Below are 26,016 nucleotides of genomic sequence, written 5' to 3'. Positions count from 1 at the left end.
ACTGATCTGACCCCATAGGTTTTACTCAAAGATTCATGGATAGCAAAACCTCTTTAGGAAATTATTTACTCGTCTTTGTCTTCTAATTCTTTCTAAATGATATAAGTCAATGACAAAAGAAATGTAAATAAATGGATTAATATAATTTGATTGAACATTAAAATCCCAGCGCATTTGATGTATTCATTTTTTATTTTATATTTGATGTTCTTGCCTGTCAGTTGATTATGTGTACTTCTGTCTTATGTATGCACCTGATCCTGTTGATATTGAAATATCTGAAAGCCAGTTTTTTTTTTACAATTTTTCACAAAACAGTAGTGTAGTGACACAGCTGAGCCTGCAGGGGGTGCAAACTGCATGCATAGCTTCATTGCTGTTGCATCAATAAAGTATTAGCAGAATAATTTGGAAGTCTGATGACAGTGTGACCGAGTCAGTGTCGATGCAGCATTTTATTTTCTGCTGACAGCACATGAAGGGAGAACAGCTGATGAGAATTATCATCCACAAACATGTTCAGTATGCTCAATGAGAGGAAAGAACAGAAAGAAAAGGTGGGAAGGCTGATGGGAAATGTAGGGTTTGTTTGTAGAAAAACTGAATAAAGTAATGCTATGCTATAATGCTAAATCTTTAGCTTTAGCGTGACATAAAAAAAAGCGGTTGCTATAAAGTGATTAATGAAACCTCTAAACATTAGCTACTTTTAGCTTAGCAGTGGTGACGTGAAGTCATGTGACCGTTGTGTGTGAAGTTTACATTACATTACATGTGAATTGTTAGACGCTTCCACCCAAAGCGACTGACATACACACAGCAATTACCACAGGAGTCATTTTTGGGGAAATAGGACTGCAGTGGGGATTGAACCAGTGCTCCCCTGACTTGAAGATCAAAGCTTCCCCCAAGTTTATAGCCTTACGCTAGCTTTTTACTTCTGTTGATTGCATTAACGCTTCAGAAATCACAAAGTTAATTGTTAATATGTGGAGATTATCCTGCTGAACGAAACGTGTGTTTGCCAAACATGGTATTTTCGAAAATAAAATGGAAGCTCTTGCGATCTAACTTCCAGGTCAGGCTGCAAACGCACCACACTGTTTTCCCAGGAATATAGAGGAATCATCAAATTCCACAAACTAACTGGAAACCCCCCTTTCTTACTGTAAAAGTGCACTGACATCAGCTGGATTTCTCTCATCTTTCCTGTTCAAAATACTCTGTCATTGTTCCACTCACCCACTTTCTCTGGGTCAGAGACCGATATGTGCATGTCGAATGAATCGCCGCCCTCCTCCTCTTCAATCTAACAAATCAGAAACAAAACGGGTGTGAAAACAGTCGCTGCAATTTTCCAGTTTTACAGGTTTCCATTTCCTTGACATTTATTCTTACAGTAAAGTTTGATCAGTTTACGAAGAGGGCAGCAACAAAGGGGAAATATCTTAGTAAGAGCTTCGAGGAGATAACATACTTTATCCTTCTCTATTTGATGTTTGAAAAGTATTTATTTGAGTGGGAATTTCCCAGATCAATAAAGGTTTTTTTATATACGTTTTTACATTTTTCCTGTTTCACTCCGGGGCCACCACAAGTAATTATTTTACTTTTCTGCCTCCCATTTTCTATTATCATTGAGAGTTTTGTTCCAAGTTATTTTTTTAACTTGAACATATTAAGATTTAACTGCCTGTATGTGGAGAAACAGAGGAAAATGCCAAACAACAAACATTTAAAGCTTATTGAAGGCAGCGGGATGACAGTAAACAGTTATTAAGTAAGTGCACTCACCTCATCGAAAGAGGAGTGTGTGAACATGTCATCATGGGCAAGGCCGATGCGGGGGGTGAGGACAGAGATGGGAGGAGTGATGGGGGTGATGGCAGGCGACGGACCGTCGGACAGCAGGACGTCCCTCTCCGGACTGTCCAACGAAACCTCCTCTGTGGCCTCTACAGCAGGACAGACCGAGTGTGAAAATGTGGCAATGTTTTTTCTCAAGTTACTTTCTAACATGTTGTTATTAATTAAAGAATGACTTGAGAGACACTTTTTTGTGCAGCGCGGCCATCTTTGTAGGATAGTGTCTAAAGAAGCAGCAGCAGCCACCAATAATTATCATCTTTGAGCTCTTTCATCTGAAATAAAGATAGAAGCCAAGAATATACAGCTCTGGAAAAAATTAAGAGACCACTTCAGCATTATCAGTTTCTCTGGTTTTATTATTTAGAGGTATGTCTTTGAGTTAAATGATTTTTTATTGTATTCTATAAACTATTGACAACATTTTCTGTGTTGGAATTAAACCGACACTGGAATGGCTGTAATGTAGAGATAAAGATTTAAGAAACAATTGGAATGGTTTCTTCATTTTTTCCGGAGCTTTAGATGCCCTAACAGAAAGAAACTCTGAAATGGGTCAAAGGATCTTGACAACTTGCCGGATATCCCTGTTACTGATGTCGGCACACATCTGGTGTGTGTAGTTAGTGCCAACACCTGTCAGCAATTTAAATATCTTAAATATTTGGAAGCCAATGTAATGTTTACAAACGGATGGGCTGGATATAGGATCTTCAAATCTAGAAGCCCCATTACAACTACACAATCACTTGGACAGGGGTAATAGCATGGATGTAAATAAGAACTGGATACAGCGCTGGAGGCGGGGCCTCGTTCATTCCTATGAGAGTTGCCCATTGGCGCATGAAGACGAAATGACCTGAGCTTCTCGAGAGCAAAACGTCACAAATGACCCATCATGCCTGGCTGTCAAGAGCATAGAGCATGCGCAGTTGAGTTTCCCCCTTAGAATGAACGGAGAGAAAATAAATCTGGATTTACTTTTTAGTGCCTTTTACAACTTTAAGGACCTAATGTGTTTAATAGGGGCTACAAAAGGGTTCATACTGGATAGTTTATTTAGTTTTTAAAAAAACTATCATACAACACTGCTGTTTGGCCACTACAAACATTTTCCACAGTGTCCTGTGCTTGGGTAACAGGCTAACGTTATGCTGGTTGTATGCTAACAAAACCATGGTTTATCATACAAAATGTATGTAAGTGTATATTTATAATGTATACTGCTACATTTCATACTTCAAGTCTCAATCCCTGAGTAGAGGTTTGTGTAAGTGTCGTTCCGCAGTTTCTTTTTGACAATATACAGCCAGCAGATGCAGCCACCCTCGCTATTTGGCATCTCTTGCTAACATTGGCTACGTCTCCCTAGTTAAGTTTCCATGTTGTAAAATGTAATCCCATGATCATTTATTTTGTTTTGTTTGTAGGTTTTGGGATTAGCAATTACAGCAAAAAAAATGTGGCCGACTAATTTATCAACGGGATGCACTTTTGGTATATTTCTAAGATGGCCGACTTGCCATTAATGACCGAGTTTGGCCGAAGTATATTTTAGTACTTCCCTAAATGAAGCCGTACACTCATTATGTCAGACTTGCGATGGACAGTAAAAAGTTATAAAAAATTGATGCGGAAGGAAAAGGAATTATTAATATATATTAATTATTGTATTGGAATTTTGGCCTGGAAGAAATGGTCTGTTTGTGCAGGTGGGGAACAGAGAAAAGTGGACGGTGTGTGTGTTTGTACCTGCGAACAGGTCCTCTGTATCGTCATCAAACAGCGAGTCCTGTTTGGGTCCGTTTGAGTTGGTGCTGATGTCTTCAGCAGGTAGACTGGCTGGTCCTGACTGTGTACAAACACACACGCACGCGCACACACACACACACACACACATTATTCATTGTGCAGCATGAAACAGGCAAGAGGTTTTAGAAGAAATGATATAAATGAAATTGATAGTAACTGGTAGAATAACTGATCATGGTTGACCTATAACTTTATTATTAGGTTACTTTGACAGGTACAACATTAATAACTTAGCCATATCAAAGGTGCTTCATTCTGCATCAACGTGGTTAAAGACAGACCCCCCCCCCCCCCCATCTTAAATATCCAGCACTTCCTCAAGAGGGCCACAGTTACTCAAATGCATTATTTTTCTGTCACAGCAAAGTTTCCCAATGTTCAACAGTAAGTGAAAGCAGTGCATGGCCACATCTGTACAGCAATTGTAAAGACGCAGCATATTCCAGAGGAGGAGAAGAAGAAGAAGAAGCGTGTGTCATGCATCCTGCTGAACCCCAGAGGTTCCTGCAGCTGCTCCTCACACACTGAACGTGAAACTGGAGGATCAGCAGCGGATCATTACTGATGACATCAGAGGGAGTTCAGTGTAATTAGGTACACTGAGTTAGCACAAAAAAATAAATCCAGAAATAATACCAAAGGTTCCTCCAGAGAGAGTTTCTAAAAAATAAAGAGCTTTTTGAGCATTAAGGCATGTAAAGATATCACAGTAGAGACACAAATACAAATATGAGCCAAATAAAGAGCAATTAGGGACTCTTAATAGAAATACATTAGCAGCTTGTGCAAAAAGTAAATACATTAAAGTTTTGTCAAATTTAGCAAATCATTATTGAAGTGTTGACAGTATGTTACAGTCATTTTCATACAAGAGCGATATGGAAAAAATCTAATAACATTTCGATAAAATACCCCAATATAATGATTTAAAAATGATACTTAATATTTAAAAATGATTGGCTAATAATTGATTAATTTCTTTAATTAATATTCATCAATTAAGTTCATATTTTTTTAAGTTGAAAAGGGAAATGATAATAGATATCTAACACTGTCTGAGGTTCAGGATATCACTTTACTGTAATGTAGTCTTTTCAAACCAGAAAAAGACAATTATGTGACACTACAATATTCAGAGTCTAAGTCAATATCATGCCACATACATCAACACGGATATAATAGCAATATATTGCCCAGCCCTTTCATACAAGCTTAGAAGACATTAATAGAAATTCATAAAAGCTTTCTACTCTACTCATGTGACTGGAAATCATTCTACATTACTGCTAATATAGCACAATATTATAGAAAGGATAACTGCTTTCACTTTGATATAGTGACATGAAGTGAATGATGTTCAATTATTAACTCATAGTATTATATATCGACAAACTACCTCAGTATTCTTACGTTATTGATTATTGTACAACCTAAATACATTTTACATGATCGACTCATCTGAGAGAATATACGGACATGACCTAAACACATTTAACTTTACCGTGCAAAAATGAGCATGAATAAATGTGTCCATATTTTGAATGAGGTCTTGCATATCTGTGGCAAAAAATTGTCTTATAATAAATGAAGTTGTATTTAGTGGATTTTTTGGATCATTGTTTCAGCTCCTTATGTGTTTAATGCGTGATATTCTGGAAATTATTATTATTATTATTATGGAAAAGTGGAATAAAAGAAGGGTTAGGAATAAGTTCTTCAGATTTAATCTCCTGCAACATCTCCCGCTCGTAAACACCGCAAGCTCACAGCAGCCGCCAGTTACTGATCACATGTGCAGTGTGTCGCAACACACACACACACACACACACACACACACACACACACACACACACACACACACACACACACACACACACACACACACACACACACACACACACACACACACACACACACACACACACACACACACACACACACACACACACACACTAGAGTTTTATGAACATTTGTTACGACCTCGAATGACTGAGTAAATGTGATGATTGACTAAAGGAGCCGAGCTTGTAACATCAGATGAATGTATTTTAACTCCAGGAAATGTATTTGAGGGGTTTGGAAGAAAGCAGAAAAACTAATTGTAATATTTCTGAACAAAAGCTGTTGGTAAAATATCCTGTACTTATAGATATCCTGTGTCTTGTAGACAAAGGTCTTTAGGACGGCACATTACACAATTACAAATTAAGCATCTGCATCTCATATTTAAACACAATATTATTAGCTCATAATTCAGGTTATGATTATTGTAAAAGTTCTGTTTGTTTTCGCAGGTTCTTCCTGAAGCAAAACTACAAAAGTGTTTTTGTAATTGAAGTCCAGTTGTTGAATTCAGTGAAAGTTATAACATCTGTTTTTGGATTTGAAGGGGCATTTTTCTTCTCATTTTCAGATTCATATTTATATTTAGTGTCTCTACTGGGACATGTCTCCATGCTTTAATGTTCAAAAAGCTCTTTATTTTTCTCATACTGCCTGTGCTGCAGCACCTCTTTTCACCCTCTGTCTGAAACCAGAGCCCAGTCTGCTCTGATTGATTGCTGGTCGCATCTGTTGTGATTGGTCCACTGTGTATGTGAAACTAAACTTTTGAAGGGTTTTATTGTAAAACATAAAGAAACTTCATCTGTTGCTCCACAAACACTCCAGGAAAAACTCCAGAAAAACGCATAGACTTTCAGAGTTTGTAGGGGAGGATGGAGATACATTTTAGCTGAGCAAATAGAAAGAGCAGAGGATGGAGGAAAGATAAAGAGGAAATGAGGGATGATGAGAGGAGCTTCCTCCCTCCTTACTCAGCAAACACACACAGGGTTCAGAGGAAACACACACACACACACACACACACACACACACACACACACACACACACACACACACACACACACACACACACACACACACACACACACACACACACACACACACACACACACAAATAAATAAAACAAAGTCAAGACATGAAGGCAGAAACTCTAAGTCTGATCTGGATTCAACAAATAGTAAATAAATAAACCTGCTGAAAGAAGCACGGCTGTATTACCTAGCATTGAGGACACCTTTTTACCTTTATATTAAATTACAGACATTATATATCTCTTTTTGGCTAGGGCTGCACAATTTGGAAAAATAACAAATCATTTTGGCTGATTTCAGAATATGGTCATTTTGATTCATAATTCTCAATATCGTAGTAAAATATATTGAATGATTACGATGGAATTTTGAATGAATCTTTACCAAAAAAATTGTTTGTCAGGATATCTCTGCAGCACCACAAGCTTCATTTAACATGGTATTTTAATACATATTGAGCCTTTAACAGTTGTCTGGTCCTGCGATTTGAATATTGCACAAAGTATATATATTAGGATTATAATAAACATTTGATAAACTATGCAGCCCTATCACAGACCTAAATATACTCGTAACACAATATCCATCCCATATCGAATTACAAGACACTGCTATTTTACTTTTTTTAAATATCGGAAGAAATACGAAAAGAAGCCAACTCAAGATCTTAAATGAGACACTCATATAAAAATATAATATTAAAAAATGTATTAAAATATATAAATAACTATTTAGGTAATAGAGAGTTGTTCCCAGTCATTGGCAGAGTTATTCAAAATTAACCATTAAGCCTTTAAGTTTAAAAAGCACTGCTAGCTACTACCGCGGCTAAAAGCTGTGCAGGAAATAGCTTTGTGAAAAGGGAACCTGAGGACACTACACAGGAAGCTCATGTCAGAGAGGAATGATGCTGACACCAGCGAAACACATTCATTGTAATGGGGGGGGGGGGTCTCATTGGGGGCCTTATTTGACCACATAATCACCATGTCGTTGATACAGCATAATGAAAACCAATTCAACAGCTGGATTGGGATAAATGTCACTGAAACCGTTTGAACACTATTTGTATTATATAATAAATAGGGTCAGAGGGTCCATCCCCAGCCCTAGTGGTCCACATGTTGAAGTGTCATTGGGCAAGAAACTCAAACCCAAATTGCTTCAGTAAGTCTACAGTAATAAAGAGTGTGTGAGTCACTTGTAAAGTATAACCCAATGTGAAAATAACTGTGTATACATAAATAAATCTGCTTCATAATCTTGCTGACTGAGACACTAAAGGTGGAAACATGCAAGTCAAACGGTTATTATATAATCCACTTAACCCCAGTCCACCTTAAAGTGGCCGACTCGCTCTGTGAGTGTTTAACATCCGTCATATTGTTTATGGGTCCTTGTGAAGCAGCATGATGTCCATGAAAACACACAAGGAAAGTGGATATCACACACACACACACACACACACACACACACACACACACACACACACACACACACACACACACACACACACACACACACACACACACATCGAAGAATGCTGTTGTGACATTCAAGGAAGACAATCATCACTAGAAGGTGATCCTGAGTGCTGACGTGACGAAAACAGAAAAACAGCCGTGTGTGTGTGTGTGTGTGTGTGTGTGTGTGTGTGTGTGTGTGTGTGTGTGTGTGTGTGAAATTACGACACAGCAGATGAAGAAACTTTTTTTAAATAAGCGTTTTTTCTGATAATCTGAGATTATGTAAAACAGAGGTCTCACTCGGTTAAAACTCTGTATGACTGCTCAAATCTTAAATAGTCAGTTCACCAAAGTCACTAAGAATTATATTTATAATTATTGGTCACTACTGGTACACTCAAAATATTGAAACAGTGACTTTTTAATTGCATTAGGTTATTTAAAACCAATACTATTAAGTTCCTTTAAAAATAATAAATGAACTTGTTTAAAAAGGAATACAATATTTTCTGAATTGACTTGAGCCAACATACAAAAATGACTGATCAACAGGAATTATTGAAGCTTATCAGTATCTAGATGTGTACATAGTTCTGGTTTAGCTTCTCATATTTTAGTATTGCATCATTATTTCAGGCCCTGTATGACTATCATTTTCATAAGACTTGAAATGTATGTTTTTATTTATTTAAACGTTAAGACTAATTCATCATAAAGATTGGAGCTATTTGGTTCTAAGATTTGATGTAATTGGAACATGTATGAGGGTTGTTTTTTTCCCATTAACTTTGTTTCTTGTACCTTGCCTGCAAACATTTAAATTGAATTAGCTGAATAAAATAAAATTGGGTTAACAATCTGACCTTATGTTGTCCAGCTCCTGTTATGCTGTTTGTTTGTATTATATTATAAAGCTGCGCTCTGCACTATGTGGAAATATTTTCACTATTACTGGTAACATGAATCAAATTCCTTGTTCAAGTTTCATCATCGTTTCTGGGAAGTTGAATCAGAGGTTTTTATGTCCATATCCTAACATTTTAAAATGCATTTAAAAGTGTAGAGAACCAGGCATGAATAAATCCTTATTAAATTAAGTTAATAAAATTAGGCGGTAAACATTTTCCTTAAATAGACAGTGTTGTGGCCCTATTGTTTTCCTAATTCAAAAATATACATTTCCAAAGCCAATGACTCATAATAGACAAAATATTATCCAATGGAGAAAAGCTACCATGTCTGTAGTGTTTAGTTGTATTCACTTTTATTCCATTTCTTGTTTTGTTTTGTAAGTGAACACTATTGAATTGTGTCCATTTATATTTTGACAAATTATTTTGTTTAGTGTCTTTTTTAACTTTCAAATTATCACATTTACAGTCGTCCAAACACTGCCTCCAGCATGAAATCATGATGTACTTCACAAGTTCAGACACACAAGAAAACGACCTTTAAGTTTGGCTGAACTGCACTCTTTGTTATTTTCCGTTTTTGCAGGTTGCCCTGAATGCATCACCCACACCTGCGTGACTGTCACATGACGACGGGCAAACACACCTATTCTGCGCTTTTCTCCGCGCAAATATGACCCTACTGGGCTCCTGTAACGGTGGCTTTGAAGGCCACCGTTAGTGTTGTTAGAAACATCAGTGCTGTTTAAACCTCTGTTTGCTGAATGATGACAGTGCGGGGATGGAAAAATCACTCACACACCAAACCCCATTAACAAATGACCCGTTTTCAAAAGCTCTCTTCCCTGCCTGCTCACCCCCCCCTCTTAAGTTTTCATCTGTTGTCAGCTGGAAGCATCACGCCCTGCCTGCCAAAGCTCCCCTCGGCCTCCCTTCATCACATCCTCCTTACCTCCAGAGTGGAAGTCGGTTCCGGGAACAGGTCCTCCCCGTCCTCCAGCTCATGGAAGTCGGTGTGGTCCGGTGGAGGATCCCTGGCTGTATCCGCCATGGTGTCGTTCCTGCGGTTGATTTTGGCGATAGCTAACAGCTAGCTAACAGACACACACATATACACACAGACAGAGAGCGAGAAAACAGTAGACTGACAGAGCGAGGGGAGGAGAGGAGGAGCGGGGAGTCAGGAGGTTTTCCCAGCTCTGTCATGTGACTAACAGGAGTCCTGATGGGGGCATGGACGGTAGCCAGAGACGAGAAGAAGAGAAGAGGTCTCACTGCAGCTTTTTCCTGTCACTGCGCTGTTTGACGCTGACCTTAGGGGAACTTTACATTTTACAAATTCACACAATACTTTTAATTAAAAGCATCTCAAAGCTCGAAATGACTTTGCTATTTTTGGATTAGATTTAAAAGCTTTTCACTGTCACTGTCTTATACAAGGATAGATTAATATAGATTAAACACCACATAAAACGATACAAATACTAATTCAAAATAAAAACATTCCCACGTAAATATACAGAATGCACGGCATTGTGTAGAGGGCATGGAGACTGTTTTAGGATATTAAAAATTATGAAGTTATATAATTGCACTTAAAATAGAAGTGTGTAGTACACTGGCAGCCTGACACTACGATGGGTCAAATGCAGAATGTAAATTTCCCCTCTGTTTGATTCTTCGTGCTTCTCTGTTCTTCTTTATTGTGCAGTCACAGGGGACATTTATTTCTGTATTGAATACAATGACCCAAAGCCTTAGCCTACATTTCCCATTAATTAGGAAACGTTATTGAAGTAAAGTTTTCAAAACAGGCCTTTCACTTAGAAAAGTACTGTGACATTTAAGCACTTACTTATTCTGACTTTTTTTTCTACTGACATTTCCCTGTTCTGTCATGTTCAATAAAGTTTTCTGAAGAAAAAAAATGTTTTTTTTAACATCGACGATCTTTGTGACGTTACAGCCGGACCAAATTTAACGAAACGCTGTTATTTCCGTGTTTCGGATATCAATGGCCGCAAGTGTAAACTGGAGTTTGTAAACAGCTAATATCGCTAAAAAATATATTTTAAAGAAAGTCTTTATGTGCTGAGTTACCACTGTCGGTGCTAGCTAGCAGCTTAGCTGGCAGAGCAGTTTAGAATCTTACCGAGCAAGGTTTAACTTTAAGTTTCATTTCATACAGTATGGCTGCTAGCGGGGAAATTGCTAGCATGCCGCAAGACGCAGAGCCCGGAGTTCGACATCTAACCGAGGGGGAAGAGGAGGAGGATGAAGACCTGGAGCTAGCGTTAGCAGACATGACGGTGGAAGGTAACAGCATGAAGGGTTTTTTAAGGGAGGGACAGTGGTGGAAGACGTAAAATACTGCACCACACTTTATATACTGTGTCAGTTGTGGAAGAACTACTCCTGTTTTGCTTTACTACAGTAAGTAAGTAAGTAAGTAGTCGTTTTTATACCAAAGTAATTGCCATTAAGTATGTAATGTTACTGTTAGAAGTCCTGCATTAGAAATCTTGATTACAGATATGTGTATGTATACACAAGTACTCACTATGCAGAATGGCCCATTTTAGAATAATCTACATTATTTCATAGTATGCATTAATGTGTTCTTCACTTTAATAGTGCTGCTGTTAAATGTAAAGATCATTTCTATTTATTTATAATATATTTTCTTTCTTTTACTATATTAACTTGTGAAATTTACCAAGAGACCAATAAAGTCCTAGTCCTTATCAATATTTTGAAATGGAAAATTGTTTTTGATAGTTTCTCCTTTTTGATTGACTATGAAACGTATTGGACATATATGTTCATGTTGTAAAGTGGAATTATAAAGTGGCATGAAAGACAATATTTGAGCACAAAAACCTCACATTTTACTCCAGTACAGTAGTTGTGTATATGTTCTAAGGACCATTGTACTGATATGATGTCTAACTTTTATTTGCATTCATTTGTTTGAGTTGCTTTCTTGCTATAAACATTAGGGGTGTAACGGTTCACAAACAGTTCGGTTCGGAACGTTCCTCGGTTTTTAGGTCACGTTTCGGTACGTTTTCGGTACATCAGAAAAAATGATCACAAAACATAAAATATTTTCTGGGGTTTTTCACTATTATTTATGGAAGCGTATTACTGCCACACACTCACAAAAAGGCTCAGTATCACGTAATTACGTGAAAAGTTTCATGTTTTTACAAGATCATTTTCACGTTATCATATGATAAGATGTTCAGCCTAGACTGTCTTTCACAGGGTATGCGTCTCCAACTGAACTGGCATGTCTCCCAGTGAGCTCCTGCTGCTACTTCACCAGCCTTCCCTGCCCCTCCAGTTGATCAATGGGGAACGATGCTACCTCAATAGGGTCAGATTAGTTTTTCCTTCGGTACAACCCCATGCATCATACTATTGACCTGACGGCGTGCAAGCGCCTGCGCAGGCATGTTTGTGTCAATCCCCTCTGAAAAATAAATACCGATTGATTAGGACATCCGATTGACCCTACAATTTACCGATGTTCACCAAACGTCTTATTATGCACGTGTTGCCAATGGCAACAATAAACAATAGCTTCGTTCAGCACTACAGCCTGATACAAGAACATAATACTGCTGTTCAACTGCTGACATCTGTATACGTGTTTCTGCTCCACAGTATTTTGTAAATCCACTATTTCTCTGGTGACTTCACAGCTACAATATTGTTGGATTGTGATTTTTTTGCTTGTAGACTTTAACACTTTTTGTATGCATTTAATTTATTCATTACAAAACCACAGATAGATTGTCGTTGGTTATTGTCGCTAGACATCGAGCGTGCATTTCAGTTATAAAGCGCATATACAGTGGGGCAAAAAAGTATTTAGTCAGCCACCAATTGTGCAAGTTCTCCCATTTAAAAAGATGAGAGAGGCCTGTAATTTTTATCATAGGTATACCTCAACTATGAGAGACAGAATGAGAAAAAAAAAATCCAGGAAATCACATTGTAGGATTTTTAAAGAATTTATTTTCAAATGATTGTGGAAAATAAGTATTTGGTCAATAACAAAAGTTCATCTCAATACTTTGTTATATACCCTTTGTTGGCAATGACAGAGGTCAAACCTTTTCTGTAAGTCTTCACAAGGTTTCCACACACTGTTGCTGGTATTTTGGCCCATTCCTCCATGCAGATCTCCTCTAAAGCAGTGATGTTTTGGGGCTGTCGCTGGGCAACACGGACTTTCAACTCCCTCCAAAGATTTTCTATGGGGTTGAGATCTGGAGACTGGCTAGGCCACTCCAGGACCTTGAAATGCTTCTTACGAAGCCACTCCTTCGTTGCCCTGGCGGTGTGTTTGGGATCATTGTCATGCTGAAAGACCCAGCCACGCTTCATCTTCAGTGCCCTTGCTGATGGAAGGAGGTTTTCACTCAAAATCTCACGATACATGGCCCCATTCATTCTTTCCTTTACACGGATCAGTCGTCCTGGTCCCTTTGCAGAAAAACAGCCCCAAAGCATGATGTTTCCACCCCCATGCTTCACAGTAGGTATGGTGTTCTTTGGATGCAACTCTGCATTCTTTCTCCTCCAAACACGACGAGTTGAGTTTTTACCAAAAAGTTCTATTTTGGTTTCATCTGACCATATGACATTCTCCCAATCCTCTTCTGGATCATCCAAATGCCCTCTAGCAAACTTCAGACGGGCCTGGACATGTACTGGCTTAAGCAGGGGGACACGTCTGGAACTGCAGGATTTAAGTCCCTGGCGGCGTAGTGTGTTACTGATGGTAGCCTCTGTTACTTTGGTCCCATCTCTCTGCAGGTAATTCACTAGGTCCCCCCGTGTGGTTCTGGGATTTTTGCTCACCGTTCTTGTGATCATTTTGACCCCACGGGGTGAGATCTTGCGTGGAGCCCCAGATCGAGGGAGATTAGCAGTGGTCTTGTATGTCTTCCATTTTCTAATAATTGCTCCCACAGTTGATTTCTTCACACCAAGCTGCTTACCTATTGCAGATTCAGTTTTCCCAGCCTGGTGCAGGTCTACAATTTTGTCTCTGGTCTCCTTTGACAGCTCTTTGGTCTTGGCCATAGTGGAGTTTGGAGTATGACTGTTTGAGGTTGTGGACAGGTGTCTTTTATACTGATAACGAGTTCAAAAAGGTGCCATTAATACAGGTAACGAGTGGAGGACAGAGGAGCCTCTTAAAGAAGAAGTTACAGGTCTGTGAGAGCCAGAAATCTTGCTTGTTTGTAGGTGACCAAATACTTATTTTACCGAGGAATTTACCAATTAATTCATTAAAAATCCTACAATGTGATTTCCTGGATTGTTTCCCCCATTCTGTCTCTCATAGTTGAAGTGTACCTATGATGAAAATTACAGGCATCTCTCATCTTTTTAAATGGGAGAACTTGCACAATTGGTGGCTGACTAAATACTTTTTTGCCCCACTTTATATGTGAGTGTGTGTGTGTGTGTGTGTATGCGTAGCCTTCATAATAACGTCCTCCGGGCAGCGTCAGGTAATAAAGTTGGTTAGCCTTCCCAAACCTGAGCCTCACGCACCGCCTATGACCCCGTGCATTTCAAAATCCTCCTCAAAGTACGCATACTAATATTAATATCATCCACTGTGCTCAATAAGTTTAGGATCTCACCATTTCTCAAACCAAGCTTAAACTACAGTTTAATCGAACCGTGCAAACGAGCCATAGTGCCTTTAGCTTATGCCTCTCGTTTAGTTTAGTTTAGTTTCGTCATCATGAAATAACGTGAAAATGATCTTGTAAAAACTTGAAACTTTTCACGCAATAACTGATACTGAGCCTTTTTTTTGTGTGTGTGGCAGCAATACAATGAATATTGTCTAATAAATACAAAATATAATCAAATAAACATTAAGTTGCAGCATTTTGAAAACAAACTGTACTGTTCTAGTCACTTAAGCAGCTTGACCAATTGGCAAATTATAGCGGCGCTGAGTAGTAGCTGAGAAATGAAACGTTGCGACTTCCGACTGATTTCGATAGAGCGGGTCACATATTAATATTCACATATTACACACGTGTACCGAACCGAAGGGCCCACACCGAATATTTTCGGTACGAATACATATACCGTTACACCCCTAATAAACATGTAAGAGACACAAGCTTGCCTGAGAAGTTATCTTTCATTTATGTCAGAATCAAACAGGAATTCAGTCAAAATGTAAAAGTTCCCTGGTGTTCCAAGCAGGAGTTACACAAAGGAGTGCCATTAGACTCCTTTGTTTACCTCTGTAACATAGTGACATCACTATGTAACACTCACTCTGTAACAACTGATTTTCCAACTACAACACATTCAGAAATGCCAACACCAATGATGTTAATGCCATGCAGCCTGTTGTTGTTGTTGACCCTCTTATTTACTTGTTTTGTTTCCTTCCCCAGACCTGCTGCAGAAGGTGCAGTCAGTGCAGACGGAGAATATGACCGAAGCGGTCGGCGTCAACACGGACGCGGACTGGGAGAGCCAGGTGGTGGCCATTTTGGTTAAGAGCTCCAGCCTGACGGAGCAGTACAACAACATGAAGAAGCAGCAGTGCGAGGAGGGGGTGGCACAGGAGAAACAGAAGCAACACGTGCAGAAGAGGAAGGAGGAGGCCACCCAGCAGCACCAGGTGAGATCCACACACACACACACACACACACGCTGTTTAAGAGTTCAAACACAAGTGTATTCCAGCCTCATACTGTGACTTTGTCTCCAGGCTCTTCTGGACAAACTGGAGTCTCTGCGGGTTAAACTGCAGCTCAACAACTCCAAGGCCACCAGGAAGAACTTCCTCGCCAAGAAACAGGAAATGACCTCAGAGAAGAACAGAGCAGAGGAGGAGAGAAACAGGTAAATACCAAGAAGACAGAGTCAAATGATTCAAAAAGGGAGAAGAATGGCTTAAGGAAGAATCCATTAAATCATGAAGCAGTTGGCTATCGCTGGGCAGATACAGCACATGTTCCTCACCTTCTTTGAATCAACAACAAATGAACGCGCAGCATGTCAGGGATTTATCCATATCTAACCAGACGAACGGAGTCCAGTCCACGCAGAAATGTAAAAAGAAGATTAAAGCAGGTCATGAACCATTTGCTGTTTAGCCAAACTCTATTCTAACAAACAAAGAGAGTAACAACAAAGCAGCCCAATGTACCAATTCAATTCATTTCACCATCTCTTTTTGAATCTGTTCATGCATCTCCTGTGATATGGCAAACGCTTCATCCACCAAAGGGCATATTTTAATATAATATTTACATGTTAACCAGTGCTGTGTCTCAATGTGTGTACTTCTGTACTTACGGTGCATCCATAACAGACAAGTGTGTGTGTGTGTGTGTGTGTGTGTGTGTGTGTGTGTGTGTGTGTGTGTGTGTGTGTGTGTGTGTGTGTGTGTGTGTGTGTGTGTGTGTGTGTGTGTGTGTGTGTGTGTGTGTGTGTGTGTGTGTGTGTGTGTGTGTGTGTGTGTGTGTGTGTGTGTGTGTGTGTGTGTGTGTGTGTGTGTGTGTGTGTGTGTGTGTGTGTGTGTGTGTGTGGGTGTTAGGGCTGTCAATTTCCTCTATTATCCCATTCGAATTTCATTCATTATTATTTTTTTAAATTCGAATTATATTCGAATATTTAATGGTCAATTTTGACTTATTAATATGTACTATTTATCTATCTACACACACTGTAAAAACGGGCTTATGAATTGCCACTGCCACTATGACATCGTAGTTGACTTGTTTTACATTATGTCCACTAGAGGGCATTTCAGTATTACTAATAAACATGTAATTACCAGGTGATAGCTGTCTTGCTAAGTAAATAAGGATAAAGCTTAGACACAAAATGAATAAAGTTGTCAACTTTAATGAACATTGTCAACAGTTCTCTTCTCGTATGAAACAGAATAACAGTAATTGCGCTGTTTAAGTGCGCTAACGGTAGAATTAGGCTATAGGCAAGGCCAGGCAATATAGTAACCAACTAGAACTAAACATAAACAAGATTTGGTCTAAAGGTTGTTCGCCAAAAAAACAAGCCGATCAACGTTCTCTGGATCGAGTGCAGAGCATTTTTTATTAACTATAATCCCCGCCGTGGAGAAAACCCTTTCTGCTCTAACCGAGCTGCCTGGGATGCTCAAGTACCGTCGTGCCAGCTGGGCAATGTGGGAGTACTTAGACCCTGATGCTTTCCACCACGACAATGGATCGCTGTCGGTGGGTAGCGCCGTCTCACTCTCATAGATAAGCATCTCTTGTTGCAACACATTGCCAATGTCCACGGTAGGCCTACCCGATGCGTCTGTGGACTCTGCGCCTTGGTAAACATTCCCAAAAAGATCGCCCATAGCACCGAGAGCTGTTTTCTCCTGTGTCCCCTTCGCCATGGCTGCTACCTCACCGTCTTCCTCATAGCCTCCGCAATCCTCCGCAATCACCATCAGCTCCGATTTTACTCTCTCACGTACCTCCTGCTGTTGGTCTCGGTCCAGGTGTATGAGCCGATGGAAACGCGGGTCGAGGTAGCTGGAGGTATTTAGCAGCATGAATGCGTCTTTGTTAGGATTGTATCGCTTCTCGAGATCCGTTGAGATCTTAGTTTTCATGTCATTGAGTGCTGCCGAATCGCCGATGGATGGTTTGAGATGTGACAAAAGCACATACTTAAGAGGGAGAACAGCTGATGCTGTTGGGAATCGGTCGGTCGATAACGCCTCAGTGGCTGTTTTGAAAGGCTTAAGCACAGCTCTCACCTGGAAAACAAATAGGCTACATTAGAATGTTATGGCTAGCTAGCTTCGGGGATACCAAGCTAAGTGTACCGTTGGATAAACTGTAATACTGTTAACGTTCTAGCTTTGCATAACATCTCTTGAGTATTACTAATTAAACAATACATCCCATTATTAGGCCAATACCACATTCATATTTATATTACTCACTTGCTCCAAAGGGGTCCACTCGCTCGTACTCAGTTCGAGATGACCTAGTTTTTTCTCCATGATGACCGCTGCTACAGGAGCTTGTTGCTCAGCTGCTCGACACACCATGTCGTACGTGCTGTTCCATCTGGTAGCACAGTCGTTTATTAGCTTGGCAGGTTTTACTCCAAGCAGCTTCTGCTTAGATTCCAGTTGGTAGCTATCTGTGGTTGACTTATTGAAATGTAGTGCTGTGGCCTTTAGTCTGTTGACAGGACTTTCAATGGCTCGCACCGCCAAACCCTTCCTCACAGCCAGGTTGATAGTGTGAGCCATACAAGGGACATTAACGGCCTGCAGATGCCTCTCTACGGCATTAACATAGTTAGCTGCGTTGTCCGTGGTAATAGAAAGCACAGACTCCCGATCCACTTTATACTCGTCAAGTATGTTTCCGATGTATTTGGCTACGTTCTCGGCAGTGTGGCTTTTCTGGGCTTCAATTGTTTTGAGAAGGACATCTTTCAGTTCCCATTCTTCGTTTATAAAGTGTGCGGTGACAGTCACATATGCCTCAGTGGCTAGTGACGTCCAGCCATCTGTGGTCAGGGCGATTTTTTTGTCCACTAATCGTTTGTATGATGTTGTCTTTAGTGGTATCATATAGTTTCACAACTCTGTCTGTGATGGTTGCGCGGCTAGGAATCGTGTACCTTGGCTCAAGCTCGTAGACAAAGTCTTTAAAACCAGACCCCTGAGAGATGTTAATTGGTCTCATGTCTTTGCAGATAAATCGTGTCAACTTGTCCGTAATCGATGCTTGGCGGGCAGCGGGTAAACCCTGTGATGAGGAGGGAGGCAAAAAAGCGCTAATCCTTGCCTGCTTCAGCGGTGGTTGATTGCCCTCAGACTGTTTGCTTAGCTTACCAGGGTGTATTGTTAACAGGTGTGTCCTCAGGTTGCTCGTGGTGGAGTGGTAGGTCATTTCAACTTTACAAATCTTGCAGAAAACTGTCTTTTTACTAATTATTTGTCCATTTCGTGATGGGAAACCAAAAAAGTTCCACACATTACTTCTAAAATTGGCAGGAGTGGTGATCTCCGTCTCCGCACCGCTGGCCGCCATTTTTAGATTGTGCATTAAGAGTGACAAGCAATTTGTTAGGCCTATCACACCTTCGCTAAAGATAGTCAACAATTAAAAAAAATAAATATATATTTTTTAATTTAAAAAACCCATTCGAATTCTAATTTTTACATTCGATTAGTATTCATTTTTTACAAATTCGAATTACATTCGAATACCGAAATTCGTTCCAACAGCCCTAGTGGGTGTGGTGTGTGTAACGCCGGACACTTCTTACATTCAATGAAAGTCATCTTGGCTACGTAACAAATGTTTTGGGACCAGCTTCGATTTTCTGTTCTCAATACTGTACCACTATACTAGTGTCAAAAAGAAGCCACTGTTAATTTATTAGCTTGATTAAGTGGTTATTATAGATTTGCTACCATGAACAATAATGTTGCAGCAGCTATCGTCGCTTCCAGTGAGGGCACAACCACAATTAGCAACCTGAGACAAAATTACTCGATCATAATTCACACACTGCTCATGTTTTCAGTTTTTGTCATGTAGTTAACTAAGGGAAGAATCCAAATTGAGACACCACACAGGTATTCTACTCTCTCACCGGTCACCCTATGATTCTCAAAAATGGGAAACGGACGGAAAGATTTGGCAACAGCACCTTCGGCTGTCTCTCTTCAACTTCTCATAGAACCTAAGCACAATGTATTATACTTTAGTGGATTTTGTGAACAACTGTTTTATTGAAATTATAATCTCACATGACAAGATTAAATAATACAAACATTTTTAACATACCCCTCCCTCCCTTCCCCTGGCGGCATCCCCCCTCCCTCCCCTCTCGGTCTAGTGTCTTACACTTCTTCTGGGTGCCTTTATTCTGAGCTGAGCAGGCTCGTTATAGCCGAAGCAGCTCTCTTCCATGAGTCCAGTGTAGAACTTTTGGCTTTGTTCACCCGTGCTGTAGACAGTTCTAGCATGGCCACATCCTGAAAGTATTCCAGCCATTTTCTAGCATACAGTTTTTTGAGGGGGTAACCAGGGTTGTACTATCATTTTTTTGGCAGCCGTCAAGCCAGCCAACCAAACCTTGCGTTGTTTCTCACTCAGCCCCAAATGTGAATCGTCATTGAGCAGGAGGAGCTCCTTGGTAAGTTCTGGAAAAAAGAGAGGGTCAAAAACTGCTGGTGCGTATACGGATACAAAGGCTACTTTCTTTCCATATATGGATGTACATAAATATGCTATGCGACCTGATGTCCCTTTATTAATCTTTTCCACCTCTAAGGCCAGACTCCTTTTGGTCAAAATGACTGTCCCCCTAGAGTTAGAACTCCCACAATCCAAAGCCACGACTTTATATTGCCTATTTTGAAAGCGTGATACATCCTCCGCCTTCAAGTGTGTTTCTTGAATAAATGCTGCATCCACATTCTTGCGACGGAGTAGGTCTAAGCATTTCACTCTTTTAAGTTTTGCATTCAGTCCCCGGACATTATAGCTCAATATAGATAGCTTAACCATTATCGAAATAGGTAGCTATTGCTCCAGGTGTGACAATAAAAGGTCTAACCCAGATGTAAGAGTCATAACCGAGATATCTGAGTGATGAACTCTGTTTTGCTGGCTGAGTTTATATGCATGGTCAGACTGTTGAGGGTGTGAGGGAGATAAGAAAACAGTCCTGTGTCAGTCACATCTAAATCAACCCCTGAATGGATAATAGTGATGAAGTTTTCTCCCACTCACACTCACTTTTTTCTCTCCTTCTCCTCTCCAGGCTGGTGAAGGAGCTGGATGAAAATGAGATCAAGCTGGCGGCTCTCATAGAGGAGCAGAGCGAGGAGCAGCGGAGGTGGCAGGAGGAGCTGGATGAGCTGCGGCAGGAGATGGAGCGGGTGAAGAAGGAGGCGCAGGAGTCCGAGCTGCTGGCCCTGCAGGACGAGATCTCCGCCGTGGAGAAGCAGAAAGAGGTCGCCATGGCTCGCATCGAGGGCTGGCTGAGAGAGGTACGGATTCAGCGACAGCGACCATCTGATACTCACAATTATTCGCCAACTCATATTCTGAACCCGGAAATGTTGAGTACACAAACGTTTTATGATGGAAGTGCACATAGAAACTGCTGAATGCTAACTTGCATATGTTGGGCAGTTTGCACGATTAGCATAAACTGTGTTAATTAGCATGAATTACCATTATATCCACTGTGGACAATAGTTAGAATAATAGTAATTCTATAGTAAGAATGTCTTTTTCCGATTTGGACAATTATGGAGTCGTTTTAGGGTCCATTTCTGACATTTTTTAATTAAAGTGTCAGTTTTAACCAGAACATGTCAATGTTTGTACTCTTGGTGGGCTGGTTTTTATAAATTTTGGGGACATTTTTTTAATTCGGGGGACTCCGGATCATTGAGGTTGGACAGATTGCCTATTTATTTGAAGACAATGTCTGTTCTTCAAATAAATAGGCACTCATTTTCATCTTCTGCTCTCTATATCCAGAAGTTGCAACACTATAAGTCAAAATCAGCCCACGGAGAGTACAATTATGACTACTTTCTGGTTTAAACTGCCATTTTTGATCCTGAAATTGTCAGAAATGGTTTCAGCATCCTCAATAACCCTCAAAACCACACCAGAATTGTATCGGTCAACACATTATTTAACTATTGGCTACAAATGCTATAATGCCATTCATGCTAATTTCAGGTTCAATTAATGCAATATATGCTAATTGTGCAAATTGCCCAACATTTGCAAGTAAGCATCCGTAAGTTTCTCTGAGCTGGGGACCCCTGCTATACATTTCTATTAGGGGTGTAACGGTATATGTATTCGTACCGAAAATATTTGGTATGGGCCCTTCGTTTCTGTACACGTGTGTAATATGTGAATATGATATGTGACCCGCTCTATCGAAATCAGTCGGAAGTCGCAACGGCTCATTTCCAGATAGACGTGGATTTGTGAAAAAAACTTGGGTTCAGGTGTTTTGTCTGATTTTAAATAAGCAAAGTATTGGCTTTCAGAATATGAAACCTTTATTGCCAAACTCACACGATAAATACATGTTTGAAGCTTGTAAAGGGAAGATGACAAACACCTGTCAACTCGCACGCTGTAATTTGCTGCTACTACCAGTTGCCAAGCAACGCTTATTGTTTAGGTGTCCTTTGATAAGCAGGCAGTCATACCATTAGCTATAACTAGCTACATCTGAACGATATGGACTAAATGCCAGTATAATGTATAATGTACAAGCTGACAAGCAAGTCCTAATGTCAAGCTGCTTATGTGAATAGTACTGTACAGTTCATTTTCAAAATGCTGCACCTTAATGTTTATTTTATTATATGTTGTATTTATTAGAGAATATTCACAGATTAATAATTAAAAAATGTAAAGTTATGTGTTGTGATCATTTTTTCTGCTGTACCGAAAACGTACAGAACTGTGACCTAAAAACCGAGGTACGTACCGAACCGAAATGTTGTGAACCATTACACCCATCATTTCTATTTCTATCTACTCTATGCATTTGGGGAACATCCGTCCAGGTTCAGTATGCTGGAAAGTAGACCATTACCAGACACCAGCGTTCCAATGTTGACCCTGTGCTGACCTGTCCCAGGTGGGCGAGTACCTGAACACGCTCAGGGCAGAGTGCCCGCAGCAGTACCCTCACGAGAGGCAGAAATGGGAGAAGAAGGAAGGGCTGGTGCGGAGGAACCAGGCCGAGCTCCAGGGACGCTTCGAGGAGGTTCTGCAGCAGCTCCAGCAGGGCCGGGAGTTAGAGACCCTACCCAGGATCAACGTGCCGTCACTGCCCCAGGTCCCTATGGTAAGACTCTAAACAGATATCTGTAAGGGGAAATAACTTTTTTAATGCTAGAAGTTGAATGATTTATTAACCTTGGCTCTATACTACTTCCGGTAATTTGGTGGGTTTATCATTAACATGTCGAACCTAAATTGTAAAAAAAAAATACCCTATCATTATATTATTTAAGTTATATTTCTTAATCATATATTGTACGTACATAGTGTTAGCCTAAATTATATAGCACGAGACGTTATACTTTTGTCCACCGTTTTATAATTAACATCAGGAAGCTGTAGCGACGAAACTTAAGCCAACTCATTTAGCACTTACGAGCTAAGAGTACTCTATAAAGAGTACCGCTCTTTTTCTCTCGAACATTCATATTAATTATCTCTAGCTAAAAAGTAGTTAGTCATAACCGATATGTGGGCTGGCTTTACATTGAACTCCTGGCAACGTCCCCCCATGTGACACGTCCCAACCTAACGTCCCCCATATACAGTCGCGAGCTGAATCCCCTCCGCAGCACCTCAACGTTTCAGAAATAATGCTGGATGTGGTTTGGAACATAATATGGCGTTTAATCACGGAAGCGTTTAGCTGAGTTTCTCCCGGTAGAAAACGTTCACAGAGGAGAGCGAGCTGCATGACGCTGCAAAGGGACGTGGCCAGCTTCAGCTCAGCTCAAATTTAAAGAGACAGTGACAGAATCAGCACTTCAGGAACAGGGCTGAAATAGAGGGGGATGAGGCATGCTACAATGGGTGATCTGTTTGGTATTTTGAGCAAAACACTTCACACACATGTTTAGTATAGATATGGCCCTACATTATATTGTTCAAATATAGGATAATAGGAGACCTTTAAAGTGGAGTTCTGGTCCGTCGGGTGGGGGTTTGAATGTTTACTGACTCAACTTTACTGATGGGTAACTCCTCTTTCTTCCCGCAGGCTAACCTGAGGTTTAACCAGGTGATGCAGTCACTGGCCCGCCCCCAGTTCATGCCCCCTCCTCCTCAAATCCCTGTGAACCGACCCTTCCCTCCCCTGAGACACCCACACTATTACCAGCAACCGTTCCAGCCACCTCCCCAACCCCAGTTCCGCCACCGCTACCACCACCCACCACCACCACAGCAGTTCCAACCACCCCTCCCGCACCAGCCTGTCCACTTGCCCTCGTCTTACTTCCAGCCCCACATCAGAGCTCAGATGAGGGTGACCCCCCCTCCCAGTCTCTCCCCGTCCCCTCCCGTTCAGCCTGTCCATCCCGTAGTTCCTTCCCCGCCTCCCCCCTCCGCTTCCACCGCCACCTCTGCCCCCGCCGGTAGACTCGACAAGGTCCTCGAGAAGCTCGGGTCTCGCTTCCCACAATGCAACAGGGCTCAACTGACGTCGCTGCTCCAGCAGGTGAAGAGCTCCCGCGGCACGCTGGCCGGCATGTCCATGGAGGAGGTCATCGAGCAGGTGGGCTTCAAGCTGGTACAGAACGAGAGGTCGGCCCCAGGGCCCATCAGTCGGCCCGCACCCCCGGGCCCCATCCAGAGGCCGACACTTCCTCCGCAGAGAGCAGCAGGCGGAGGTCAGGCTGCTGGGGCTCGTAAGCTCTGCCTGATGTGCCAGAACCACGTGGATCCGGAGAGCCGACACCCGCTGAGCTGCAGCCACGCCATCCACAGAGAATGCATCCGGGTGTGGCTGCAGTCCAGCAAGAACAACTCTTGCCCCTTCTGCCCCGCCAAGTGACCGAGGAACTTCTAAAAACATTCAAAAATAACACTTTAATGTCCACAGATGTGTCTTTTTGCAAGGTACCAGCTGTAGAAAAGTTCAATAAAGAACACATTTAATGTATCATGCTACAGCAATGTTGTTGGAAAGCTACCTGAAATACTTTTCAATATTTTAGTTTTAATGATTAACAGAACCAATCTTCTCAATGCTTCACTGCCTTGTTGTTATTTTCTCATGCAGCTAAACAAGAAGTTTGCCAAAATAAAATGGTTTGATGATGAATAAGTTGCAATTCTGTCCGGTTAATGTATGTAGAAAGAATGAGCTGCGATCTCAAGGTCTTAGGTGCCTCAAGGGGCGGTAACCCTCGAACCTTCTGGTGGACACCGGTGGTCAGGGAAGCCGTCCGACTGAAGAAGGAGGCCTTCCGGGATATGTTATCCCTGGGTACTCCTGACGAAGTTGCAAGGTATCAACAGGCCCGAAGGGCAGTAGCCTCAGCCGTGGCCGAGGCAAAGCAGCGGGTGTGGGAGAAGTTCGGAGAAGCCATGGAGAAGGACTTTCGGTCGGCACCAAAGTTGTTCTGGACAACCGTCCGACACCTCAGGAGGGGGAAGCAGGGAACCATCCAAGCTGTGTACAGCAATGATGGGATGCTGTTGACCTCAACTGATAGTGTGTTAGGGCGGTGGAAGGAACACTGAGGAGCTCCTGAACCCGACAACTCCGCCCTCTATGTTAGAGGCAGAGCTGGAGTATGAAGGAGGATCAACTCCAACCTCATGGGGGGGAAGTCACTGATGTAGTCAAACACCTTCCCAGTGGCAAAGTCCCAGGGGTGGATGAGATCCGCCCAGAAATGCTGAAGGCTCTGGGTGTTGAGGGACTGTCATGGTTGACACGTCTCATCAACATTGCGTGGAAGTCGGAAACAGTACCGAAGGAGTGGCAGACCGGGGTGGTGGTTCCCCTTTTTAAAAAGGGGGATCAGAGGGTGTGTGCCAATTGACCTATCGCTAAGCCCCGCCCCCCTTGGTTATTGTTGCTAAGTCCGACAAACATACTTTCAACATGGCATTTTTGACAGCTCTTTCAGCTGAACTGCTGTCCGGCTTTTACAAAGCGGCAAATGCAGACGGAGGCTGGCACAAATGATGTCAACGAGCAACACTGTTCCTGTAAAGCTGGGTAGGTCTATATTCACTATTACCGTCGTTATTATAAAGTAAAAGCACAAAGCACGTAAAACGTTTTATAGCCTTATATGGTAGCGTATCATAACCATAATAGGGAACGTTAGCAGGCTAGCTGTAATTAACGAGGTGATCTTTCGTTAGCTCCGCAGTCTTGACTTGGGAACTGAAAGTTCAACGTTTCAAGTCCCTGAAAGACCAATGGTTCTAAACCTGTTTCTTTAAAAGCAGTGATGCTGGAAGTCATTCAGAGTTGGGGGTGCTGGGTGACGTCAC

At 41.2% G+C, this 26,016-nt stretch overlaps 2 protein-coding genes across 4 annotated transcripts in view; one reads left to right on the top strand and one right to left on the bottom strand.

Annotated features, from left to right (window-relative positions):
- Positions 1 to 10,138, bottom strand: part of snx2 (sorting nexin 2) — a 35,766-nt gene extending 25,628 nt beyond the window's left edge. Inside the window, exons 1-4 of the mRNA XM_063896296.1 lie at positions 9,885 to 10,138; positions 3,619 to 3,718; positions 1,795 to 1,955; positions 1,243 to 1,309 (exon numbers count right to left, since the gene is read on the bottom strand). Coding sequence (XP_063752366.1) covers positions 1,243 to 1,309; positions 1,795 to 1,955; positions 3,619 to 3,718; positions 9,885 to 9,983 — 427 coding nt within the window. The 5' untranslated portion in view covers positions 9,984 to 10,138. The remainder of the gene's footprint in view (positions 1 to 1,242; positions 1,310 to 1,794; positions 1,956 to 3,618; positions 3,719 to 9,884) is intronic.
- Positions 10,139 to 10,884: 746 nt separating this feature from the next.
- Positions 10,885 to 24,832, top strand: rnf214 (ring finger protein 214). Of its 3 annotated transcripts, none has more exons than XM_063896293.1 (6): positions 10,885 to 11,248; positions 15,376 to 15,605; positions 15,696 to 15,829; positions 20,765 to 20,993; positions 22,622 to 22,831; positions 23,765 to 24,832. In XM_063896293.1, the coding sequence occupies exons 1-6, from the start codon at positions 11,122 to 11,124 to the stop codon at positions 24,557 to 24,559; spliced, it is 1,725 nt and encodes a 574-aa protein (XP_063752363.1). In that variant the 5' UTR covers positions 10,885 to 11,121; the 3' UTR covers positions 24,560 to 24,832. The 3 variants fall into 3 exon arrangements, with proteins under 3 accessions (XP_063752363.1, XP_063752365.1, XP_063752364.1); XM_063896295.1 differs by having other exon boundaries at positions 11,232 to 11,365; XM_063896294.1 differs by lacking the exon at positions 10,885 to 11,248 and adding an exon at positions 11,263 to 11,369.
- The last annotated feature ends 1,184 nt before the right edge of the window (positions 24,833 to 26,016 follow it).

This window comes from Eleginops maclovinus, chromosome 12 (assembly GCF_036324505.1).
Source record: "Eleginops maclovinus isolate JMC-PN-2008 ecotype Puerto Natales chromosome 12, JC_Emac_rtc_rv5, whole genome shotgun sequence".
NCBI classification, from domain to species: Eukaryota; Metazoa; Chordata; class Actinopteri; order Perciformes; family Eleginopidae; genus Eleginops; species Eleginops maclovinus.
Note: the sequence above shows the minus strand (reverse complement) of the source record. Positions and strands in the feature narration are given on the sequence as shown.